The sequence below is a fragment of the Crinia signifera genome, chromosome 9, assembly GCF_055691185.1.
Source record: "Crinia signifera chromosome 9, ASM5569118v1, whole genome shotgun sequence".
Lineage (NCBI taxonomy): Eukaryota > Metazoa > Chordata > Amphibia > Anura > Myobatrachidae > Crinia > Crinia signifera.
In genome coordinates this window covers 91,140,568-91,166,630 of record NC_139225.1, presented here as the reverse complement: position 1 = coordinate 91,166,630, position 26,063 = coordinate 91,140,568, and the positions used below count along the sequence as shown (strand labels likewise).

At 42.6% G+C, this 26,063-nt stretch overlaps 1 protein-coding gene across 1 annotated transcript in view; it reads left to right on the top strand.

The window, feature by feature from the left end:
* The window catches only part of AMMECR1 (AMMECR nuclear protein 1), a 191,115-nt gene extending 181,657 nt beyond the window's left edge, over nucleotides 1–9,458 (top strand). Inside the window, exon 7 of the mRNA XM_083159375.1 lies at nucleotides 4,337–9,458. Within this exon, the coding sequence (XP_083015501.1) occupies nucleotides 4,337–4,451 (115 nt within the window). The 3' untranslated portion in view covers nucleotides 4,452–9,458. The remainder of the gene's footprint in view (nucleotides 1–4,336) is intronic.
* The last annotated feature ends 16,605 nt before the right edge of the window (nucleotides 9,459–26,063 follow it).

The following is a 26,063-nucleotide window of genomic DNA, read 5'->3' as shown; positions in this document are numbered from 1 at the left end:
TCCCTCCGCTCCTAGCGCCTGCTGTATAGCTGCCTACATCCCTCCGCTCCTAGCGACTGCTGTAGCGCTGCCTACATCCCTCCGCTCCTAGCGACTGCTGTAGCGCTGCCTACATCCTTCCGCTCCTAGCGACTGCTGTAGCGCTGCCTACATCCTTCCGCTCCTAGCGACTGCTGTAGCGCTGCCTACATCCTTCCGCTCCTAGCGACTGCTGTAGCGCTGCCTACATCCTTCCGCTCCTAGCGACTGCTGTAGCGACGCCTACATCCTTCCGCTCCTAGCGACTGCTGTAGCGACGCCTACATCCTTCCGCTCCTAGCGACTGCTGTAGCGACGCCTACATCCTTCCGCTCCTAGCGACTGCTGTAGCGACGCCTACATCCTTCCGCTCCTAGCGACTGCTGTAGCGACGCCTACATCCTTCCGCTCCTAGCGACTGCTGTAGCGACGCCTACATCCTTCCGCTCCTAGCGACTGCTGTAGCGACGCCTACATCCTTCCGCTCCTAGCGACTGCTGTAGCGACGCCTACATCCTTCCGCTCCTAGCGACTGCTGTAGCGACGCCTACATCCTTCCGCTCCTAGCGACTGCTGTAGCGACGCCTACATCCTTCCGCTCCTAGCGACTGCTGTAGCGACGCCTACATCCTTCCGCTCCTAGCGACTGCTGTAGCGACGCCTACATCCTTCCGCTCCTAGCGACTGCTGTAGCGACGCCTACATCCTTCCGCTCCTAGCGACTGCTGTAGCGACGCCTACATCCTTCCGCTCCTAGCGACTGCTGTAGCGACGCCTACATCCTTCCGCTCCTAGCGACTGCTGTAGCGACGCCTACATCCTTCCGCTCCTAGCGACTGCTGTAGCCGACGCCTACATCCTTCCGCTCCTAGCGACTGCTGTAGCCGACGCCTACATCCTTCCGCTCCTAGCGACTGCTGTAGCCGACGCCTACATCCTTCCGCTCCTAGCGACTGCTGTAGCCGACGCCTGCATCCTTCCGCTCCTAGCGACTGCTGTAGCCGACGCCTGCATCCTTCCGCTCCTAGCGACTGCTGTAGCCGACGCCTACATCCTTCCGCTCCTAGCGACTGCTGTAGCCAACCATTACACTTGCCAACTAAAGTAGTGCTCCACACATCTAACCATCATTTATCTTAGACCAGCCATCATTTAAGTTCTGCACAGGTTTATTTACAGCAGTGGTCAAGGACCATGGGTAAATTACAAATGGGGTAAAAATGAAATTCCGGGGGGTAATGGATGGTCGCTCATCAGACACACATCTATATGCAGAATCTATATGCATGCCCGGCTGTGTCTCGACAGCGCAACCGTCAATTACCCCCAGGAATTTCATTCCATGGCATACAATATCTATATAGATTCTGTATGCATGCTCGGCTGTGTATGTTACAGTACTTTAGTGTACAAGGACCTGACTGAGTGCAGTGCATCAGGTCCTTGTACATAACTCGCTTCCCTATGTGATGCCCGGGCTCCAAGTCTGTACTGCCTCTGGGCGCTGAGTTTATTTGCCTGGTTATAGGCTCCTGTCAAGGTATACCCATCTCTAGTCTAGGGAACGAAATTTACACAGACATAATTTGCATCTTGAAATACCGACACTAATGTTGCCTGGATGTCACCTCAATGGCTATACCACACACAGCCTGGCAGCCATTGATGATGATTACCATGTATGTACCACACAGCCATACATGGTAATCCTCAATGGCTGACAGTCTCCTGGTCCCTACTTGGCTACTGGTCCGTTGCTTCCGCTCCCTGGCCACTGCTCGTCTCATTATCCTCTGCTCCCCGGTGCCAGCCGCCACTTTGCTGGGGGGGGGGGGAGCACTGCCACCACTACACTTTTAGGATTGGGGGGGGGGGGTGCTTTGCTGTTAAGAGAGGGGGCGTCAGGCAGCGCTGCCCACGGCTGAGGGGGGGGGGGGGGGGGGAGTGGGTCAGCGCTGCCCACGGCTGAGGGGGGGAGTAGGTCAGCGCTGCCCACGGCTGTGGTATTGGGAGGGAATGTGCTGCTGCCGTGGCTGTGGGGCAGAGGGAGGGGGGGCAGCGCTGCCCTTGGATATGCTGTTAGGAGAGGAAGGGGGGGATGTGCTGCTTCCGCGGAAGCGCTGCTGCTCTGTTAGGTGGTGATGGGGTGAGGGGTGGGTAACCCTGGCCTACGACCAGGTTAGGGTTCCTCCCTTGTGGCAAAAAAAATATGGCCACCAGTAAGCATATTCTGGTCGCCCTGGCAACCGGGATTTGCCGAGCCCTGCCGTAAATCATGGCATGGCTCAGCAAACTACACACATCACAAACTGCAAAAGGATAAAAAGCAATGATAAGTTACAATCCCAAACCAAATCTGATGATGATGCAGCTGTTGGCAATTGCTCTAGTACTACCATCATATTTTCATTAACAACTACAGTTTCTGAAACAATGTAGATTTTCCACAAATATATTGGTGTCAGTATTGATACAACATCACGGTTAAACAGTCATTAAACGTGGTTGCTTTTGCTTGGAACTTGACTAGTGTTTGTAGAAGGGTAATTGATGGGGCAGATTAATTAAGATCGGTAAATTGATAATGTCTGGTTTTTATCACCGGCCAATCAGCTCCTAACTGAAGTTACAGGTTTGTTTTGAAAAATGACAGGTAGGAGCTGATTGGCCGGTGATAAAAACCAGATACTTTATCACCTCACCGAGCTTAATAAATCTACCCTTGTATTTAGGTAAATTTTCTTTAACGTCCATATTCTGCAGTTTAACTACCACAGTCAATGTGGGTCCTTTAAGTGTGATTTTAAGTAATGATTTACCCAAACAAAATCATGTAAATCAGTCATGATTTATATTCAAGTGGATTATAAATAAGCACACCCTGCTGGGACTGCCCACTTATGCCCTAGGTGTGGGTGGCTATGGGAGGCTTTGCCATTGTGCGAGACTTTGCAAACTTTCAGAGTCCATTTTAACCCTTTGCGTGCCAACATTGCTTTGAGATCCTCTTAATATTCCATTTTTTGGGGTGCAATATTTAACTAAACCTCAATTGACTTGGCTGTGTTTTAATTTATGCTAAAAGAATAGTCGCTGTGAGCGGTGCTGGTGGTTTTAATAGATATTTTGAGGATCGCTCACAGCAATGTTGGCACGCAAAGGGTTAAGGTTACGTGTGATATTCTCAAATACTACAATAGGTGTTTTCTTCCATTCGGAGCATAGAATGTAATAAAATCATGTGTAGTCTACTGATTACAGCTATAGGAGATTGTGTTGTAGCATAAAGGTTACAATCCTTATGAACACTTCCTCTCTAACTACTGTTTGTGGCATGTTCATGTTTAGGCTTATTCCAATTAGTGTATAATCTGTTTTAATGTATAAACTTTATGGGTTTCAGAAACCGTTATGTATGGAGCAGTGCATTAGTAGGCATTTAAGCACACATTGCCATTGCTTGTATTTTTTTCACACCTCTTGAATACCCTGTGTCCACAGCTCTTGTTATACCAGGGCTGCCCCTGTTCAGCCTGACCTACATTTGCCAATGCCAGTAGCTGCCAACGATTTCGCTGGCAGATGAGCTTAATGTTTTGATTTTACACTACCAGCTCCATTTATTTTATTAAAATTTGCAATTCATCTTGCTTTTACTGACCATTTGTAAGCGGCTTCTCCGTTCCAAAGTGACAGCCAATAAAGATTTAATACTTGCCAATATTCTGCATCTGTGCAAGCCAGAAGTGTTTGGTACGTTTTTCTGAAGTTGACTAGAAACCTGGAAGTCAAGCCTTTGCAGATGGTGTTTAATATTCCACAGGATTCAGGGGCTTATTTAGGAAGCGTTGGGTAGTAAAACCTGGCACTTCTAAATATGGGGCATAAACGCAATCAGAAGGAATGTGCTAGACGTGTGGTGTGCATGAAGAATTGTTCCCTTTGAGCCCTTTGCAGTATCGCTTGCTTCCTGCATTTCCTTTGACACTGACTACATAGAGCACATGTTCTCAAAGTCGGTCTTTAGGACCCCACACAGTGCATGTTTTGCAGGTCTCCTCACAGCATCAAGTGAAATAATTAGCTCCACCTGTGGATCTTTTAAAATGTCAGTCAGTAATAAGTGCACCTGTCTGGTGAACTGTCGGGGGTTTTGAGGAACAAGTTTGACATAAGGAGTTCAGGGAAACCCATATACTTTTACAGTAGGTTTGTCTGGAATACATCTTTGCATAAATATCTATTACATATATATTGTATTTTGATGTAGATATTGTGCCTCTAATGATTAATACTTTCATTCCTCTCTCCCCTACAGATACCGTAGTGAGAAGATGACTATGAGCTATGCTGAATACCTTTCACACCGTCAGCATCATCACTTTCAAAATGGCATCGGGCACCCCCTCCCACCATACAACCATTATTCCTGACACTGAGCCGCATGACCAGTCACTAGACCTCTCAGCAGAACTCTTCCCAGGAGACCCAGCTCCCTCCTGGTCTAGCTATCTCTATTACTGTACTATTTTATGATGATTGTTTCCGTTGTCCTGTTTATGCCTTGTTCACCATGACAATGCTAACCAGGGCAACGGGTGGGAAGACCTATTAAGTACCCACAATGGTTTTTTTCAATTTTTTATTAGAATTTTTTGAGCTACTGATGTTTCTTTTTTTGAAATTTTTTGCAGCATATTTTTTTCCCCTTTTTACATTTACTTCTTACATTATTTTACAGTTTGTTTTTGCTAACCTTTATCCCTACTGTCAGGGTTTTTCAATGATTGTGGATGGAAGGACTTGTTTAATAATGAAGGATCTGCGATTTGACATATAGTTCTTTGTGCATGTTTAGTTCATGTCCAGTACATATCTGTTTTATTTCAATAGCGTTTCAGAGTTAGAAACGTTACGTCGCCTGGTTTGGTCATTTCAAGGCATGGACGTGAGCTTTTCCCCCTTGGCATTTCCAGCGATTTGCTAATTTTTATCTTTTTTTTTCTTCTTTTAAATAAGCAGTAATTTGTTTTTCATGACCGTATCTGGTTCAGTACTCTTTGGCAGATGAGTAACCTAATGTTTTGTCTTATCCCTTTTAATTGTTAATGAGCGGTGAGAACCTATGGATGAGGTGTTTACAAATAACTGCAGCACAAGAAATAAAGGCAGACAATGGAAATGTTTTACCTTTTTTTTATGCAGTTACTTTTTTTTTTTTTTATATAATGAAAACCCTACCTCAGAATCGCCTTGCAGTGTTAGATAACGTCTTTCAATGATTAACTGTATTTGGTTAATTACTCTCTATTAATGCTTGGATGCACAATGATCTACCTTTTTGCTGCAAGTTCCATCCGCTGTCACATCACGATTCTCATTTACCTTTTTTAAAATCTCTGTAAATGCCAAAGGGGCTGTGTGCCACTGGAAGCTTAAAATACATTGCAAATCTTAGTCTCTAAATAGCTCATTTTCGCAGGGTTGTGTCTGAAATATAGTCGGCTGTTTCCCTATTGATCTTTTGCAGAAAGAGCTGGCTAGCCTCTGTTATGCTTCCGGTGTGATGTCAGGGTTTCATTTTAGATTGGTAGGAAAATTGTTGCTTTTTAATGATTGGTTGTGAGCAGACGGCTGGAGGAAGCGGATGTTGCGTGACATGTAATGGGCTTTTTATGCAAATCTTGCTGGACTTTTTCCCCGCTTAAGTGCCATTACCATCTTCATAGCTTTACAGATCTCAGGCTCAAATACAGTTGATAGATTGTCATTAATGTGGGTGTTGTGGAAACAATTGAATATAGAAGATTGAATACATCATGCAAAACAGTGAATAAAGTCCTTGCTAAATGCATCTATAAGTGGACTTTGTATGATGGAAAGGTGAAATGCCAAATAAACGAGTTTACAGAATACACCCAGGAATACAGTTAGCGCTGTAAAGTAGAATGAGCATAAAGTAGGCTCCTAGATAAGGCGATAACCTTGATCTGGTTTTCTGTTGGTGGTCAGATTTGTAGCCTCTGATGTCCGTTGAGCTCGTTGATCAGCTGTCGCAGCCCTTCTGGCTACAAAGGATTTACACACTACAGCGACTCCTTCATCCACATCATGTTCAAAACATTGGTCACAGTCACTGCTGCTGAGACTCGGTAGCAAGGGTTGTTTCCTCTTTTTGAATGCCTTAAGTAACTCACATGCTGCCAGAACACATTGCAGTGGAGTTCTTGTGCTGTCTGGGCAGCTTCCAAAGTTTGTCAGAACAATACGCTGTACAGTCTCCAGTCAGCAGTAGGGGGGTGAATATTTTTGTCTCAATTCCTCCCCACACTCAGGTGCATGGAGTACTAGTGTTTTATTTGTTTTTTGTTTTGTTTTTTTCCCCCTTACATTGTGTGACATTCTCTAGGGGAGTTCTCAAACTGTCTCCCCTTGCATCAGCCCTTTGTTTTGCATCCATCAAACAAAGTGAGCACAAATGAAATCATGAATTCTGCTGCAAAAAAAAAAATCGATTTTTACCAGTACTGACCGAGCCAGCAAAATGATTTGATTTTGTTGGTGCAGGTTGCTACACATTCTTTTCTGAATGAGCTTTAGAAATTCCTTTTTTTGTTGTTGTTTTTAAAAACGATGTATTTAAAGGTGCTAATCATCCTTGCACAAGGTCCCGTGACTGGTCATGCCAACTCAAAGATCATATCAGATTTTTACTATCCTCGATATATGCAGATGTTCTACAGATGTTTCTTACAGTGTAATAATGCGATACTGATAATGCCAATCCTGCAGGTTTTGATAGCACGAGGTCAGCAATACTTCCCAGCATGGCTTAGGGGAGAATGAAAAATAAATAAAAGGATTGTTTGTGTGTCCTTTTGTATACAGCCTAGTGCAAAAATGCAGTTGTCTTAGTAGCTGTTAATTATCTAAAAACAAAAAGTTGTCTTAAGATTGTTATGCAACTGTGATGGTGTACTGCTCGGATTTTTTTTTTTATTCTATAGATATCAGTATATCTCTAGTTTAGGGTTCAGCTGCCTCTTACACTACAGTTGAAATGGCATTTTCTGTTTAGTGCTGTTTGGCACCCACTGAAGTGCCAAAAACTTTGTATCAATACACTACAAGGCAGCCCAATTAGCTACACTAGATATTCACTTTTGGTAGTGAAATCCAATTAATGCCTAACCTTTTCCCATTAGCCACCTGCTAGGCAATCCATTGGATTTGCGTTCTTTGTCAAGCAGTCATTTCTGTAGCTGAACTCGAGCTTGCTTCAGTCATTGGCTCTACGAGTGAGCCCGTGCCCCAGAGTGAATATCCTAAGCTGATGCATTTTCCTTTCCACTGTTGTTGATACCAGGAGGTCCAGCTATGCAAATATACCCCCTGGTAAAAAAAAAAAAAATTAGATTGCCATTTACATTCTTTACTTACCATAATTTTAAATCTAGTTGAGCCAAAGTTTTAATCAAATGTTCAATGAAAATTTGGCCAACTTTCAAACCAAATGGATATTTTACAATACAAGGCATTCAGCAGGAATCGTGTATCCTTTTACATTTTACTATGGTCTGGTAGAGAATGTATATGTTTTTATTTAGTCCCTACAGTAGGACATGACTAGCCCTACATATTAAAATGCGGGAAGGGGCTATGACTAATTTTATTCAATCATATCCTATATTTACCTTTTTCTTTTGTGGTTTGGAATATGAAACCTGGCTTCTGATTGGCTATTTTATTACAGAACATTTTCTGTGTACCATAAGGGACCCCAATATGTACAATAAACTCAGCATGCATACAGAATTAAAGTCTGCATTACAGAATTTTCTAGAGATCTGATGGCATCTCTTGTAAGCCACATTCATTTTGCCTTTCAAAAACATCACAATGAAATGACTGCCTTTCAGAAAATATTGCTATTTTATCCCTAGTATTGATACCTGCTCTTCTTACTGAATTATTATTATTATTTTTCTGGTATCCTACTGTGCTTTTCAGATGTGTTGTGTATTTTATTTGCCCCCTGGATGGAATGCTTAAGGTGCTTTGTATTCAGTTGCGAGAATACAGCTACCATGTCACGAAGAAGAAAATGAAATAAATACAAGAAAAGCACCCAAGGAATCCCGAAACCTAATATATTAATAATCTAGTGCTCTTCATGTAGCCAATACCTTTAACACATGAATGTTTGCAAAAATAAATGTGACCAACATTGTTGTCATGCCTATTTACTGATGTATTTATAGAACAATGCACCACTCACTTGTATAATAATCTTTTTATGGCTCGTCTTCAAATGTGCAGGTTTCTTAAAAGTAAATTAACAAAAATCCGTCTGAGATAGATTTCATCTCTTGTATGTTAGACCAAACCAAAGAAACCTCTGGCCATACTCTAATGCTGCTCCTTAAAGCCTTTTAGTTCTATCAAACTATCCTGCAGGATTATATGATGTTAAACTTTTTTTATTTTTGTACAGTTTCTAACAGATTTTTTTTCTAGTGATGTTTTAAGTGAATCAAGTTTATTTGAGGAGACTGGAAACGAAATACATCCTCTGTTTAAATAAACTTAGAATTCTTTTTTTTTTTTTTTTTCTCTAAGGAACCCTTCTTGTGTGCCTCTGAGATTTATAGGGTTCCAAGTTACATTCATTCTTAAGACCAGCAAAGAATCTTTCTGTTAGAAGTAACTTTTTTTTCTTTTTTATATTACTGTTACGGGGGAAAAAAAAACATTTAAAAAAAAAAAAGATGAAAAAAAACAAACAAACATTGCGCTGGACCCAGTATCTACGCTGGTTGAAAAAAACGCACTGAGAAAATGAACTTATGTTTGAAACTTTTGTATAAAACCTTCAATGACTGTTTTTGTATATCAAAGTTGATTCTTTTTTCAGAAAAATTTTGGGGATCTAGTTTCTAAGTTAGTGTTTTTATATGTTACAGATGAAATTGCTTTGAATATATCACCAGCTTGATGGCAATGCAATGGTGATCACCTTCACAGCTCAAGATCCTCGGAACACATTGTAGAGCAATGTCTTCTGGGCTTTTTCAGCTATGAAGGCTATATATAAAATGGGGCGTGAGGCTGCCTGGAGTAGCTGCAGCCCCCCTCTACTTATTAACTTGATTATGAATTTACAATAATGACATGACAAAGTACATACTCTCCTTTACATTATACTAGATCCTTCCCTCCACATATAGTTGCTATTAGTGTGAAGAAAATGTTATAATGGGCATTTTATTATGATAGGTAAGACTAAAAAAAGGTAAAAATGGAGAAAAGGCAAAAAAAAATCTATATATAGAAGGTTATTTGTGGGTCTGTGAGCTTTGGCTGTGGAAAGATATTGTAGTAGTTTTAACACTATTGTTACCTTTTAAATTACCCAATAAAATATGAAAAAAGACTGACAACTGCTGTTCTGAATTTGATTATTTTTTTTTTTTTATTATTATTTTTTTAAACCGGATTACCTGGGTATACAGTGAACCATATGGACAGACCATAAAAATTATTTCATACATCCCACAATATACATACTGTAAGTATAGTAAAACATGTGGAACTTGCTCACAAGAGCTTACATTGTAAAGATCAATAGGAGGACATTGTGTGAGGTGCATCGTTGGAGGAGGTGCAATGGAAAAGTGACACTTTTTAAAAAAAAAAACATGTTTAAAGGATTGGGAGGGTAGATGATATTGATAGTTAGGAAAGAAGAAAGGCAGCTTAGTTGACTGAACATTGGGAGGAGTGAGAAAGGGCTGGAATTGTACTGTATATGGTGGGAAAAAGTGGTTGAGGGCTTTGTGAGAAGTGTTAAAAATCTGTTTTGGAGATTAAGTTAGTGCAAAGTGGTATATAAAGATTATGCAGATAGAAAATAGGTGGGAGAGGGGTAGGCCTTACAGATTATTGTGAGGTATGATATGATCATTTGCTGGCTTCCATGCTGAGTGGTCTTATCCTGAAGCATCTGGATAAGTGAGTGGGGGCAAATAAGAATGTGGAGTCATAGGTGACCCAGACAAGTCTTTGGAAACATGACCTTTGGGGGGGATATATATGAGTTTGGTAATAGCAATGTTCAGGTTAATTTCCATTTTGACAGCCAAAAGCAAATGGCCCAGAGATGGTTTGAAATATTTGATTTGTAGATGTGGAGGCAAAATGTGTGGCTAGATATGATGTAAAGCTGAGTATGTTGAACATTGAAAGCAGCAGTGAGGATTAGTGCAGAGGCCCTTTAAATGTTGGAGTGAGTTGTTGGTGACCTTGGTCTAGGCAGTTTTTATACATTAGAAAGGTTGCAGTGGGTCAATGATACGAGGACTTATCTGTTCTATATCTGTTTATGTAGCTTGGAGGAAAGAGATGAGTTGGCAATTAAATCCATTAGAATTGGGGGGAAAAAAAAGGTTTCTTGAGAATGGGGGAATAAGGTCATGTGTTATTAAGGAAAGGCACCAGAAGCAAAGGATCATTTCAAAAGAAGTGGTAGCAGGCATCATGAGCATTGGACCTAAGGAGGTGAGAGGGAACGAGGTTGAGAGGACAGATGAAAGGAGGTAGATTGCACATGGACATTGAGCCCTGTGGCAGAGAGAGGTGGTAAAGGATATTTGGCAGGATATTTTTGCAATAGATGGGCAGAGTGGTCACAATGTCTAGGTTACATTTTGGAGGTAAAATTGTAGCAATTGAGGGGTTTGGCTGGGAGGAAAATGATATAAAGTGAACTGTTTCAGATGAGAAAAATGCAGAACAGTAGAAGAAAATCCATTTGAATTGGATGAATTCAATAACCGCAAAAAAAAAAAAAAGATAAACCATTTGCTCCTAAATGCTGGGAAATGGACACAAATGTAGGTACATTTGTGAAATAGTTTTCTGGGAATTTTAAAATCTGAAACTCTGCGCACACACTGGCTGTTCGGGCTAAACCACCGCAGTACCTAATCCTCAGGTAAAAGATGAATGTAAGGGAAATATGTTGTAGAAATTTTCCTAAATTCTGCAAAAGATGTAAAGGTGCCCACAGACGCATCGATCCCGGCGTGCGTTCTGTGCTTAACTAGCACACATAGCATCGCATCGTATGCCTTGTGCATGCGATGCGATAAAAAGCTAGTACAAAAATTATGTGCAGTACATACTTTTTGTACTGTGCGATGAGGTGCCGCGGGAGCGCGCACCCCATCGCATCGCACCGCCGGGATCGGTGCGTGTGTGGGCACCTTAAGTCTTAAATAGTACAGATGGTGTAATGGTTAGCATTACTGCCTCACAGCACTGAGGTCATGGGTTTGATTACCACCATGGCTCTAACTGTGCGGAGTTTGTATAGTCTCACCGTACTTGTGTGGGTTTCCTCCGGGTACGCAGGTTTCCTCCCACAATCCAAAAATATACTGGTAAGCTAATTGGCTCCCAACAAAATTAACCCTAGACCTGGGGTAGCCAACCCTATGCCTCAAGAGCTACCAACAGTGCATGTTTTGCAGGTCTCCTCACAGAATCACAAGTGAGCTAATTAGCTCCATCTGTGGATCTTTTAAAATGTGTCAGTGATTAATGAGTGCAGCTGTGCAGCAGCTAGGTTGTCTGGAAAATGTGAACTGTTGGTAGCTCTTGAGGGCTAGGGTTGGCTACCACTGCCCTAGACTGTGTGTGTGTGTACATGTGGTAGGGATTATAGATTGTAAGCTCCACTGAGGCAGGGACTGATGTGAATGTTCAACTATACAATGTAAAGCGCTGCAGAATATGTATGCGCTATATAAGAAACTGTTAATAAATAAATAGTGTGGCCATAAAAAAAAATTTCCCTCAACTGCCACAGCCACCCATCATAATTATGTGATCATTCTCACTGCTGCGTCATAAGTATGACATAATATCAAATGGCGATTCGGACATAATTGGGTCATTCTATAATACATTGGGGATATGGTTGATGGCTAGATCTGGCTGCCACAAATATGTTTATATTGCCTGTGTACAGGGATATATAAATGTATTTTTGCACCTACCCTTTACTAGGTGCACAATTAAGCAAATAAAATTCGCAACAGCTGGAGAGCCATAGGTTGGCTAGGCCTGCCCTAAAACATTTGTTGCCTTCTCTGTTGAATTTACAGTACATGCAGTAAGAAAGTGTGATTTGGTCTGTGTGACAGAATTCTGTACATTGTGGATGTAACTTGTATTGCTTATTGATGGTTTGACATTGAATTCAATGCATATCAAGGGCAGATATCTGTATTGGCTTATTGGTGGTTTGATATCTGCCCTTTATGCATTGAATTCAGAGTGGGGAATGGAGGTCCCACCGGAGCAATGTTTGGGTCCCATGATTACAGGGTGTGGTCAGCTACCACAGAGGCTTAGCCAACCATTAAGTCTAAAACTCAATGAGAACTGCCTTAAGTCATCTATGTACAGTATTTGGTAGTTACAAGACTATGTATGCGCTATATAAGAATCTGTTAATGTACATTCTTAGTATGCAGGTTGCTTCATTGTAAAAGTGAATTTCACACCCATGTTAGATCTGTTCACAAATGATTGTCAATAAACAGACCTACAAAAATGTATTACAATTCTGAATACCAACACACTGAATCTTAGAATCCCTTTCAGCATTAGCCAGACAGAAGCAACCTTCTTGGATTTTTAAATCTATCCCAGTGAGGAGGGTAATATCACACTAAACTCTTCAGAAAAGAAACCGCCACTAACAATCTATTACACAGAGAGCTCACATTTCCCTCCAACAATCAAACACTTACCACTTGAGAAGAAATTGCACCACCAGGGAAACAATTGAAACCAAAAGCATCAAATTAATGATTAAATATTACAAGAAAGAGGCTATAGTAAGAGATCGATCAAGACAGCCAAATTTCAAGCAATTAAAATGGATAGAGGTGATCTCATTTTTCCAAAACATGTAGTAGGCAAAGGACAATTGGAGCTATGCTTCATAACCAATTACTGCGCGGATTGGAGAGAACTACAGGGATTCAGTATTGAATCCCGGCGGTCGGGATCCCGGCGTTCAGAATCCCGACAGCCAAAATGCCGACAAGGGGGGGACGTGGATCGCCCCCCCCCTTGCGGGCTCGCTGCGCTCGCCACGCAGCGGGCCCGGTGCCTCGCTACGCTCGGCACACTAATTTATTCTCCCTCCAGGGGTGTCGTGGACACCCCAGGAGGGAGAATGTGTCGGCATTTCGGCAGTCGGGATTCTGAACGCCGGGATTTTAACTGCATCCCAACTACAGAACCTGGTCACAAAACACTGGACAGATTTCCTTGCAGACAATAACCTAAAGGAAATTCTCCCCCAAAAAACATTCAGTTGTCAACGTTCCCCTAACTTAAGGGATAAACTGGTACAGAGCCACTTCCAGAGAACGCCCAAAAGAAAATCAAAGCTAAAAGGAACTTTTCCATGTAACACCTGCAAAGCATGTTCCCACATAAAAAAAACAATCGAATTGTGGACAGACATGGTAAAAAAACACTCCATTAAACAGTTTGAGCTGCAGCTCTATAGGCTAAGTATACTGCCTTGAACAGGGCTGGGCAACACCGGCCCTCCAGATGTTAATGAACTACACATCCCAGGATGCTTTGCATTAGATTTGCTATGTGGCCATGCTGAAACTGATGCAAGGCATGCTGGGATATGTAGTTCATCAACATCTGGAGGGCCGGTGTTGCCCAGCCCTGGCCTAGAATGTCTGTGCAATCTTTGCTATGAGGGCATGACAACACATGCCCTCAAACAGATTATTGGAACACATTAAAAATGTAAAAACCGATCTCTCAAAATCCAGAAAATTTACTTCAGTAGCCTGCCATTTCTTGGCTTTTCACCAAGGCAAACCAGATGACGTAAAGGCCTTTGACCTAGAACAAATTAAGCTTGGTATCAGAGGGGGTTACGGTCGTATTATCAACCACACTTAGGTTGACAGTCATTAGGTCGACATAGCGTTAGGTCGACATGGGTTATGTTGACAGGTCGTGATGTCGACATTGGTTTTTTGAGTCGACGTGCCGACAGGCGGTATTTCATGCCCTACCATCCACTAGGGTGTGGTGGGAGAATAAAATAGTGTGCTGAGCGCAGCGAGGGGCTGTGGTTGACTTCAAACAGTGTCCATGTCGACATTCGGGTAAAAAAAAATAATGGAAAAATCCATGTCGACCTTGTGACCTGTTGACATAACTCATGTCGACCTAGTCCCCTGTCGAGTTAGACACCTGTCGACCTTCATCCATGTCCACCTAGAACCCTGTTGACTTTTCTGCATGTCGACCCAACGGTGTCTACCTAATGACTGTCAACCTAAGTGTGGTCGATAATACGATCCACACCCATCAGAGGAGGAGATGTAACCAAAGGACTACTTCAAAAAAAATGCAGATGGATATTCAATCTCAATAGTCAGTCCCTACGTTCTTAATGAGAACACCAATTACATATCGTTCCTTGGCTGAGCCACCCTAACTTATCTTTCAATTAACTAACTAACCTTGTCCAAACATGTTCTATACTAAAAATCTTTTTCTTAAGAACTTACAGTAACTATTTCGATGAATCCAACTTTTATAAAAAAAACTTGTGCCATAAGTGCACTTCAATTACACATTATTTACCTTTTAAAAACCACCTGTATGGCATCTAACTTGAATATGTAGGAATGACCATTATTATATGTAATAAGTGGGGTTACAACAAGTATATCCACAGGGGTTCTACTATTATGCATATAATACATATGTATAGATTGCATTCTGCCCTAATAGCATCTTCATTTACTGTATACAAATGTAGAAGCTTCATATCCCATTTTATTCTTTCACTGTGACATCTAATACAGGGTTGCCTACCCTCCCGGAATGGCCGGGAGTCTCCCGAAAATCGTGTCTCCCTCCCGACCCCTCGAAAAGGTGGGCAACCCTCCTGGATTCAGGGGGTCCCCCACTGCACCCCCTGATCGCGGCCATCTTATCCCTAACTCGGCATTTAAATGCCGCAATCCGCGGGTCTCAGAGGGGGGGGCGGAGCTAAAATGGCACAATCGTGTTATTTTAGTCCCGCCCCCTCCACGGAGATCCGTGCATTTGGCTATTTTGCATCATGGGGCGGGGCTTAATTACATCACGCCTAAGCCCTGCTCCCCGAACGGCTGCTGAATGTCTCCTCTCCTATCCCCAATATCCCCACAAAATGGAAGTACATGCACCCCTATCTCAATCACATTTGCCCCCCCCCCTCTCTTCCCCTTCTCCCCCTGCAAGTGGTACAGTCCAAGCAAAGGACTACGTCGGTGGGGTCTACACATGTTTCACAGGCTGCTTCCTCAGGACCGATGAAGGCGGTCCAGTTTACCACTAATACCGGTCCTGATGAAGCAGCCTGTGAAACACGTGTAGACTTGTTACAATGTTGCAAACAATAACATGTGTAAATGATGATGTAATAATGTTGTGAAGTAAATACCCACTAGCAAAGAAAAGTAGCTCTGTGAGAGGGAGTTAAAGCGCTATGAGAGCTATCCATAGGAAAGCACAGGAGATATAGTTACGAAGTATATTTGAATACTAAGTAATAAAGTATTACTCCTGCACGGTTAAAGGAGGGCATGCCTGCATGTAATTTTGGAAATTCCCACTAGATGGCAATAAGATCCATACAATAAAATAGAGGTTAGAGAAATCACTGGAAAAATGTATAAATAACCTCTTTAAAATAAAACTATCTGAGTTTATAAAAACTATTAATCAAAGGTGACCAAATCTAGTGTTAATAAATAAACATATAACACTAAAAATTTGTTTACCGGCATAAAACCTATTGAAGGTGGGGATTAAATTCCAAAAGAATACTGTGAAGTAAACCTATATCAACAAAGAGAGTAGCTCTGTGAGGGAGTGAAAACTATCCAATACAGGAAAGCACCCATGATTTAGATATAAAGTATACTTGAATACAAATTAATAAAGTACCACTCCTGCACTGTTAAATTAGGGCATACTTGTATGTAATTATTGAGGATACCCACTAGATGGTAACAGATTCATCATAACAGAATCAAGATCGGAAGACCATTATAAAAGTGTATAACCAACCACTGCAAAACAAAACCATCTGGGTACACTAATAATTACAAAGTTATTACTAACTAAAAGTAACTGGATTTAGTGTGTTAAAAAATTAAACACAACGCCAAATAAAATCTGTTCACTGACGCAAAACTCATTGCAAGTGGAAATTAAAACCCAAATGAAGGGATATCAGACTCCTCTCTCATAGGGGTATTTCTTCAAATAGTACTGAAAAACTAAAGACGCATAATCTATATTGAAAATAAAAAATTACATCACTAGAAAATTGTTAACAAGTCCAAGGGAAACTCTTTTAATCCCTAAAAACACAATTTCCTTGTGTGCATTTGCACGTCACTCTATGTTGTATGTATGTATGTATGTATGTATGTATGTATGTATGTATGTATGAATGTTCAAATTTTTTAACCTCTAGAAATATTTTCACAAGCCGCAGAAGGAGGTCATCCTGTGCAATCCTATGTGTTAAAAGTTTTCACAAGACAGTGTCCTCTCTTCTTTTTATCTGAATTTACTAATAAAAGTTTAAGTTTTAATATAACAAAAACATTTCTTCTCTCTAAATATTGTTGGTGTGCATCCATTGTGCAAATCTTTCATCCATTGTGCAAATCTTTCTCTCCTACAAACAATTGTCCTAACCTTTGCCCGGATAGCACCCCCGCCAGATTATATTTAATAAAGGCGGCCCATATATAAAAATCCTGAAAAAATTATAAAAGAGACACAACTTAATTGTGTGCGGACCTCCAATCTCCTCTCCCCTCTATTGATTATCTCTTAAACTATCCAGTTTCTTATCACCCCCCTTGTGTATTTTTCTTTCTCTCTCTCCTTCCCTTATGTATTTGTCCTTCTGGTGCACTAGCGACATAGTACATTGCTCATCGCCCACCAAGGCTGAAAAGCACATGGGAGAAAGCAGCGTGTATGAAAGTCAGACAGTGTAACAAACTTCATCTAATCTGTATACACTCTGGGTAAATTCATTTATGATTGTGAGTGTATTTCTCTGCAAGGGCATATGCCATTCAGGGGAGTCCCCACACTAACGTAGAAAGAAATAATACCCAATCTTTTTTCATATCCATATCTGATACTGTCACACGGATTGACCCGCTCAATAGTAAAGATTGGTTGAGCCAATCCAGATCTAACAATCAGCAGCAGTTACTGTGGAACAAGCACATTGCAGGGATATACTGACACAAATCTGCTCTTTTTCTACATCTACAGTATCATCTGGATATAAACTTTTACAATTAAAACCCCTAGGTGGCACGATAATGACAAAAAAATGAGCAGTCATTAAAGATTAGAAATACTTTATCTCTCTCCAGATAATCCCTATAGAACCCTACCTAAAAAGAAGGGACCTTTCATTTCTTTAATAAAAACATACATGTAACAAAGAATGAGTGACAAGAGGCATTTATTTGTGAAAATAATACTTTATTATATATTCGAGGTCCACTTTACCCATTGTGGTATACACTTACTGTCTGATTGGCAGTTTTCACTCATGAGCAATTGCTGATTGGATAGTTTATGAAGATAGATTAACCGAAATATCCTACAGAGATTTTGTTGATACACTTCTCGTAGTATTTTGTTTTGAATGTTATGTGTATGTCTGTCCTGTTATGACGTAACTACATTAAACTAATTTATTATTAAACGTTTAGTTTTAAAACAAGCGTGCCCCCCCCAAAAAGTGAGTGCTTTTCTCTTCACCTGTCTACATTGTATATTACTCTCAAGAGAGCACCTCCACACTACCTACCAGTGCCAAGGCACCTAATATGTGAATTGTGGGTTATCACGAATTTCTTTGAAAACAACAAACCCAAATAACCCCATTCCCTATGTTGACATAAGCAAGACATCCATGTTCCTGCTGTACCAGCGAACTGACCATCTAACAGAATAAAAATGTATCATTTGAGCTCTAGTCTGGAACATACCAACATGAGGGTATTTGGCAGTAGAGATGATTGGAGATTTCCATCTACCCCTGAAAGGAAGAGGAGCATGCAGGATGTCAAGATGGTAAATCACCTGGTTTTACAAATGTGGCAGGAGAGGATGTTTGGCTATTGGTGAAAGGGGAGGCTGAAGTGAGAGGAGGTTTGGCTATTGGTGAAAGGGGAGGCTGAAGTGACATGGGGAAGGCAGCTGGAAATATAGGCTGGGGTGAGGGGACAGGAGGCTGGTTGGGACACGGACACAAATCTAGTTGTACACTGATGGTTATATTCCTATACAAATGACATTTCCCAAATAAATGACAAGATGCGGTTGAGACATTTCTTCAAAGGATCCTCGTTGCAGAGAATGCATCATATAGGCAATATGTATTGTTCTAGTATGCCAACAAAATGAGACTTATTTTATTTTTAATTTAAGTATATATTTTAAGCGAAAAGTATATTCTTTTTACATGGTCTTCAGCAGGCATTCTCAACCTTGGTCCTTTAAAGCAGTGGTTCTCATCCTCGGTCCACAAGGATCCCAACAGTGCATGTTTTACAGGTCTCTACACAGAATCACAGGTAGAATAATTAGCTCCCCCTGTGATTTTTTTTAAATGTGTCAGTGAATGAGTGCACTGGCCAAATGACCTGGAAAACATGCACTATATCCTTGAGGACCGAGATTGAGAACCACTGCTTTAAAGCACACTAACAGTGCAGGTTTTGATGAGATTTATGACAATGTATAATAGTGGATTTCCATCTCGTGCACATCCAGATAGAAGCTTCCTATTTATGGTACACACGGTGAGGTGACCCCCACACCTCTAGTTACAAAGTCTCTACTATACACAAATGGGTGTTCCTACAGATCAGTATAGCCATGCGTCCCTTCGAACAAGGTAACCGTTTCCTCTTCTCCACCTCTGGAGCTATGGATTTTATGGAAACTCTTACAAAAACCTCACATAACCACTTTGCTATGCCATTTGTGTATTTTATAGCCTTTGTGCTAAAGTGTTAAATCAAAATAATTGAGGCACTAATTAACTCGCCTGTGCTCAAGCATGGATATCACTGCAACCTGGACTGTAAATCCCCGTACACATGGGGAGATGCTGGCTTCCATGCTGAGCAATGGGCTTAAGCACGATCTCTCAGCACATTGTTTGGCAATAGCGATTCACTCCGTGATGCTGTGTGCCGAGCAGGGCTTTGTCGATTGTTTATAGTCAAAACCCCGCGATCTAGTAGAAAAGCCTGTACAAGTACGGTCTTTCCCTGGGAGCGATGGCTGCGCATCACCATCACTGCGAGGCATACACACAGAACGATCACTGCTCCAATCTGGTCAGATCGCTTAGAAATGGGGCTGAATCACCCCATGTTTATGCCTCTTTAGAGCACCTTGAGGACAGATGTGGTAATGTCTGATTGGGCCTCCATCAATAGTACTTTTATAATACAGGTTGAATATCCCTTATCGGAAATGCTCGGAACCATGAGCATTTTGCATAAGGGATTATTCCAGATTTGGGGATTTTTTTTTATTTAACATACTCTGGTCCACTGGCGGTTGCCTGACCTCTACAGTGACCTTCTAAATGCTCTTCAGCAACATCCCTGGTCCCAAGGATGCATTGCGCGGGTGTGCTGGTGGCGTCACTTGCACACCTGGGCAATGCATCCTTGGGACCGGTGATGCCGCCGAAGAGGAATCCCATATCCACTGCATACGCGGGGGGATATTATAAATCTAAAAACCGGTATGGGGGGGGGGGGCAAAATATTCTGCAGCCCTACAGTTTTCTGGATATTTCGGTTTTGTAATTTCCAAATAAGGGATGCCCAACCTGTAATCCTTCTCCATGCTAGTTTCTAGTAAACTGCCCTCGTATTCACTACGGAGTTCCTTTCTCTGGAACAAACAACATATTTGTGGAGAGAGCAAGGAGATATAGTTTGTTCTTTTAAATAACATATCAATGGATTGTATAAATTCATTACTATAAAATATTGATCATAAATAATGTCTTGTTATAATGTTAAACGAGTGATAATTGAATTCTAAAAATTAATAGAGAACTGAGGCATCTTGGAGAAAGATACCAAGTACCATCCAATCCCTTCTTAACTGCCATATTACAGGCTGTGTTTGAAAAAAATTACAGGAATGTACTGGTTTGTATTTTATCACTCTCCAAAGCCTATGAAGAAGCAATGAGAAGTTTAAAGGTAAACTGAGGTCACAGTAAAAATAGCTGTTGAATGATACTCTCTGAAAAATGGCAGACTTCCAAATATATTTTGTACAAGTATTTATGTTAATTCTAGATGTTGATTTTTATAAAACCAGTTTGGATAAGCCTGATGTCTTTAGGGAAGGCTGAGTAATGAGGCAGATGATGTATAGTCCTACCCTTTAGCAACACTTTGTTACACAGCACTTACTATCTGCAGATCACTCCACCCAGATGACTTGAAGAGTGTGTGCTGGAATTAAATGTAGTGAGCAGTGGCTCAGCGCTTGGTCTCAAGTGACAGGTACCATTAATCTTCTTGATATAAATCTGCTTCCCTAAATCCAATCTGTAGCTGTAACAGATGACTGTAAATATACAATAATGAGAATTTAGACAAATGTGTATTACAGGGCAGCTTCTGCTACTCTCATTACTGGCAATCTGCGACTTCTCCCCTGCCTTGCACATAAAGCCACACAAGATCTTATTAAGCATTATACCCAGAGGGAAGTTGACTTTGCAATCAAAGCTCATGGTTCGACAGCCAATCAGGAGCCAACACTGCCTCTTCTGATTGGCTGCCGGACCGCAAACTCTAATTGGATTGTGAGCCAGGGTTGGATATCAAAATAGCAATGGACCTGCTCCGAGTTTGAATACAGCTGGGCCGCCAACCGCTCACTCTGCCTGGCGGTCACTGCTTTCAATTCAGCCTCGCTGGCGGCTGTCCTTGTTACCGCAAGCTGCAGCATTTTCCTCCCCCGTGGCAATGAGCATTTCACTCCCCCCGTGGCAATGAGCATGAAGCCCCTGGCTTTGAGCAAGAAACTCCTGGCAATGAGCATGTAGGTAAGCAGCACTTATGTGGTGTAATATGTAATGGGCATTAGTGTGTGGCACAATGTGTAATGGTGCAGTGTGTCTATGGGGCCCTACTGTGCGGTGTAGTGTGAATTGGTACTATTGTGTAGCCACACCCTAAATTTTTGCCATGCACCTGTTACTATTTTTACATGTCAATATTCCACCCACATTATTCACAGTGAGAAGCTGTAAAATCTGATTGCTTACCTAAAAAATAAGACGGGCTGGCCCTGGGATAGATGTACAGGAGGTGGGAGCGGCGACCAGGATGTGTGAAACTAGCCAATGGGAGTCTGGGTTGAGCTTCTAGAAGACAGACCAGTGGAGTGCTGTGGCAAGTCAGTAAAGCCCAGCATTGCTGCTGACCCCCTGGTAAGGCTGCCAGCACATATTAGGTAAACCATTTCCTGTATATATGTTTATGCGTGCTGACTGGCTGCCGTTGCAGTGTGTGGTTGGTGCGGCAGCTGCCACTGATGCCTTCCTATTGCAATTTGAATCCTTTGCGATGTTTCTGCAGGAAAAGGTTTTATTATCAACTGCATTGCATGATTGGGCCACTATGTCACATGCACAAAGGGAACACAAACTTTTGCCCACAACACAGCAGGTTTCCAAAGGCAATTTGAGAGCTGACACTTGGGATGTTTACATAGAATAGAATCAACGTTATTGGCCATGTATTCGTGCGCACACTAGCAGCATCAAGCAGGGATGAAATGGGGGGGGGGGGGAGAGACATTACATACATTCCATTGAGACATTATACACATTACATTGAGAGTATTACTTGCGTGGATCACATGCCCGCTGAGCTGCACAGCGCCTAGGCAGCCATCAGCGGCGCCACTGATCATTGCAGCAGTCAGGTAGGTAACAATACAAGCAGAGACAGTACACTTATCACACAGGGAACACATACCCTCCAAGCTGCACAGCGCCTAGGCAGTCATCCGCTGCACTACTGGTCATTGCAGCAGCCAGGTAGGTAACAGTATGAGCAAAGACAGCACAGTTGTAGCAGGGACAGTACAGTTATCACACAGGAGACACGGGATACATATTGCTGAGTGAACAGTTCCCGGGCAGCCATTTGCGGCGCCATCTTAAAGGCCTCACCAGGCCATCCTCCTGTAGGGAGAGCCAGCATGGATGGGCTTCCCAGTCCATCTTAGGGCTTTTAGCCAGGGCCTACTTGTCTGGAGTCTCGGCTGCAGTGCTGGGCCTGGATCCTCCACTGGGGCCGGGATTCCCTCTCTGCTTCGGCGGTGTGGCGGCTGGGGGTCCTGCTGGCACGAGGGACCAGCAGCAGTCCTCATGCCGGTGGTATCGCTATACCACCAGTCATCATCTTGGGTGCCGTGGCTGTGGGCGCTGTCCGTCTCCCCCTCCATACTCTCCAGCCGGAGGAGCAGTGATCAGCGCTGGGGGAACACATCGCTCCTCCATGCTTTCCGTCTCCCCCGTCCCCCCGCTGCTCCCCCTGCCACCCACGCCACCCGCACCTTCTCCATGGGCCAGGGATGGGAGCTCCGTGGATGGAACACCGGAGCTCTCCTTTATGCGAGCATCCCTGGCCCCACCGGAAGTAAACATTAAGACACTAATATTATTCTGTATTCAGCAGCATTTGATACCCTCTTCAGTCCCATTCATGGATAAAGTATGCTTAACACCATATATTTAGCTATATTGGTTTAGCATAGTTTTACCATGTATTGTATGCTGTAGCAAAGTTAGGTTTTAAAAGAGGATAGAACAAAAATCAATTTATATATACTGTACTGCTCTTTCTACAAATGTAACAAATACTGCTTCATTTTTAGACTGCAATTTTTATTTCCGTTTGAACACACCTCACCCAAATCTAACTCTCTGCACATGTTACATCTGCCCCACCTGTAATGGAGCCATGGTTTTTGCCCATTTGTGGACAACTTTGCACTGCGATCAGGTGTGAATTAGGCCCATGGTGTTTCAGAGAATGAACCTGATATAGTACAGCGACAATTAACACAATATAGAGATTTAGCTTTGCAGGAATGACATGTAGATATTACACAGGGCCTGTGGCCATCTTGGCTCATTCATGGCAAGATTATTCACCTGACGCATGCTGACTCATGGTGAGGTAGAAAGAACACTAGCCCGGATTCCAAACAGGTGCTAATGTCTGTGTTTCACTATCCCTATTTTTTAGCAGCAGCTTGGTAAGTTTCCTAAACAACAAAAGGCAATTTAGAAAATAGCAGCGCTCTGAATAATACAATTTAATTAAACAAAAGATTATATTGATATTACATAATATCAAAAATATATCATGGATCAGCCCAATCCTACTTATTTATCTATGGATAGAGATAACATTAAAATTGGTCCAATGCAGTATATGCCTCTGTAGTCTTCCAGTAGCGCACGCAGGGGGGGGGGTACCCTGAGTACCCTGAGTACCCTGAACCCCCCCCCCCCCCCCAGGAGTCTAAGGGCCCTAGGCTGAAAGCTGAGGGTCTCCTCTTTCCATGGATACAAGAATTTTAAAAATCAGCCCTTGGGAACCGGAGATATCTGACTTCAAAGCAGTGGTCCCCGTCCAAGCCTGTTAATTGCTGTTTCCAGTCAGATATTTCACTTTCTGTCTGACAGAGTTTTTCTGAGGGTATATTCCAAAAGCTGGGATTCTCCTTCTTTGATGGACAGTAGTAGCTTGTCTCTACTGTTCCCAGAACCAGAGATATCAGCCTTCCAGCAGCTGGTTACTGCTCCAGCTCCACACACCTGGTATGTAGTTTTATATTCTAGTTGGCAGATTGCTTTGCCTGCTGAATTCTGATCCCCTAGTCCCCAGTACCATTTGGTAGGTGGGATTCTCTAGTTTTTTATTCCATTAAAATCTAAGAAATCTATTTCCGGGAACTGGAGATATCTGCAGTCAAGCAAGCTGTCCTCCCATCAGAAAATTATGAATAATAAGCCGGCTCCACTATACACCCCTCCTCTGCATGTTAAACATCCTCTACCACCCTGAAAGTTATGTATCAGGGCCCCTTCATTCAGCCCAATGCCCCCTTCTCCCACCCCATCTCCCACCATCTGTGCAGTAAAGGGGTAATTAGTGGAAATTACTGATCCAGGCCCTACATGCTGAGCGGTTGATATAATACCCCCTACAACCTGCGGGACATCAAAGCTTCCCCCACCCCTACCGCTGGAGGATCAGTAGGGGCCCCAATACATTGCTATGCCCAGGGGTCTAAACTGCTGTTATGTATGTATGTATGTGTATATATATATATATATATATATATATATATATGTAGATTATATAGGTAGATTATATAGGTAGTGACTGGTGCGGGTCTTTCCTGGAGTCCTGTTGGATTACATTAGGAAATTCTACCTTTTCATTATTATTTCCCAGCACAGTCCCCAATATACCTGTTAGTGGGTGTGATTGCTCTTTGGATTATATATATATATATATATATATATATATATATATATATATATATATATATATATAGTAGGCGGATGAGGGCACTCCAGGGTAGCAGCAGGGTAATTGCCGGGGTGCAGCAGGTGAAGGAGGATATGCAGGAGGACGGGGGACACAGGCACTCCACGGACTTGGTAGAATAACGGCACAGAGGCACACAGGGGTGGCCAACGTTTCGGAGCTTTAATCCGTTGTCAAGGCATGAACAAGTGCAAATACAAACAAACATACCTTTAAACTCCGTCAAGATCCGCCTCCAGCGCCGCATCTCCCGCCGCGAGCCGGCGTCCATCCTTACTTCCGGGTCAGGTGATCTATGTCGCGGGTGTACGTCACTCTACCGCTGCCTGAGATTCCTGCCCGGAGTATCCTGTTGCCTAGCGACGCAGACGCCGAGGTGGCGCTGTGGGAAAACGACAAAGCAACACCATCAGACTACATATAAAAAGTGCAAAAAACAGAATAATAAAAGAAGGTGGGAGAAAACACATTTGAATAAAGCTGATTAGAGAACAATGCACAGCGGGCTAGGGACAGATAACAGTGGGAGCATAAATACTGTTAGATTCACATGAACATTCCATAAGACAATTGTTCATTTAACCCTCTAGGTCTAACTGTATCCAGTCTCGCTATCCACTGTGTCTCAAGTTGAAGCAATCGTTTGCCCCTATCTCCGCCCCTCAGGTCTTCAGCGACTTGATCGATAATAATGTATCTCAAGCTAGCCAGGCTATGTTTCTCTGCCACAAAGTGCTTGGCTACAGGCTGGTCCATGGGCTTGTTACTCAAAGCGGCACGTATAGCTGTGCGGTGGAGGGCAATTCTCTCCTGAAGACGCTGAAGACCTGAGGGGCGGAGATAGGGGCAAACGATTGCTTCAACTTGAGACACAGTGGATAGCGAGACTGGATACAGTTAGACCTAGAGGGTTAAATGAACAATTGTCTTATGGAATGTTCATGTGAATCTAACAGTATTTATGCTCCCACTGTTATCTGTCCCTAGCCCGCTGTGCATTGTTCTCTAATCAGCTTTATTCAAATGTGTTTTCTCCCACCTTCTTTTATTATTCTGTTTTTTGCACTTTTTATATGTAGTCTGATGGTGTTGCTTTGTCGTTTTCCCACAGCGCCACCTCGGCGTCTGCGTCGCTAGGCAACAGGATACTCCGGGCAGGAATCTCAGGCAGCGGTAGAGTGACGTACACCCGCGACATAGATCACCTGACCCGGAAGTAAGGATGGACGCCGGCTCGCGGCGGGAGATGCGGCGCTGGAGGCGGATCTTGACGGAGTTTAA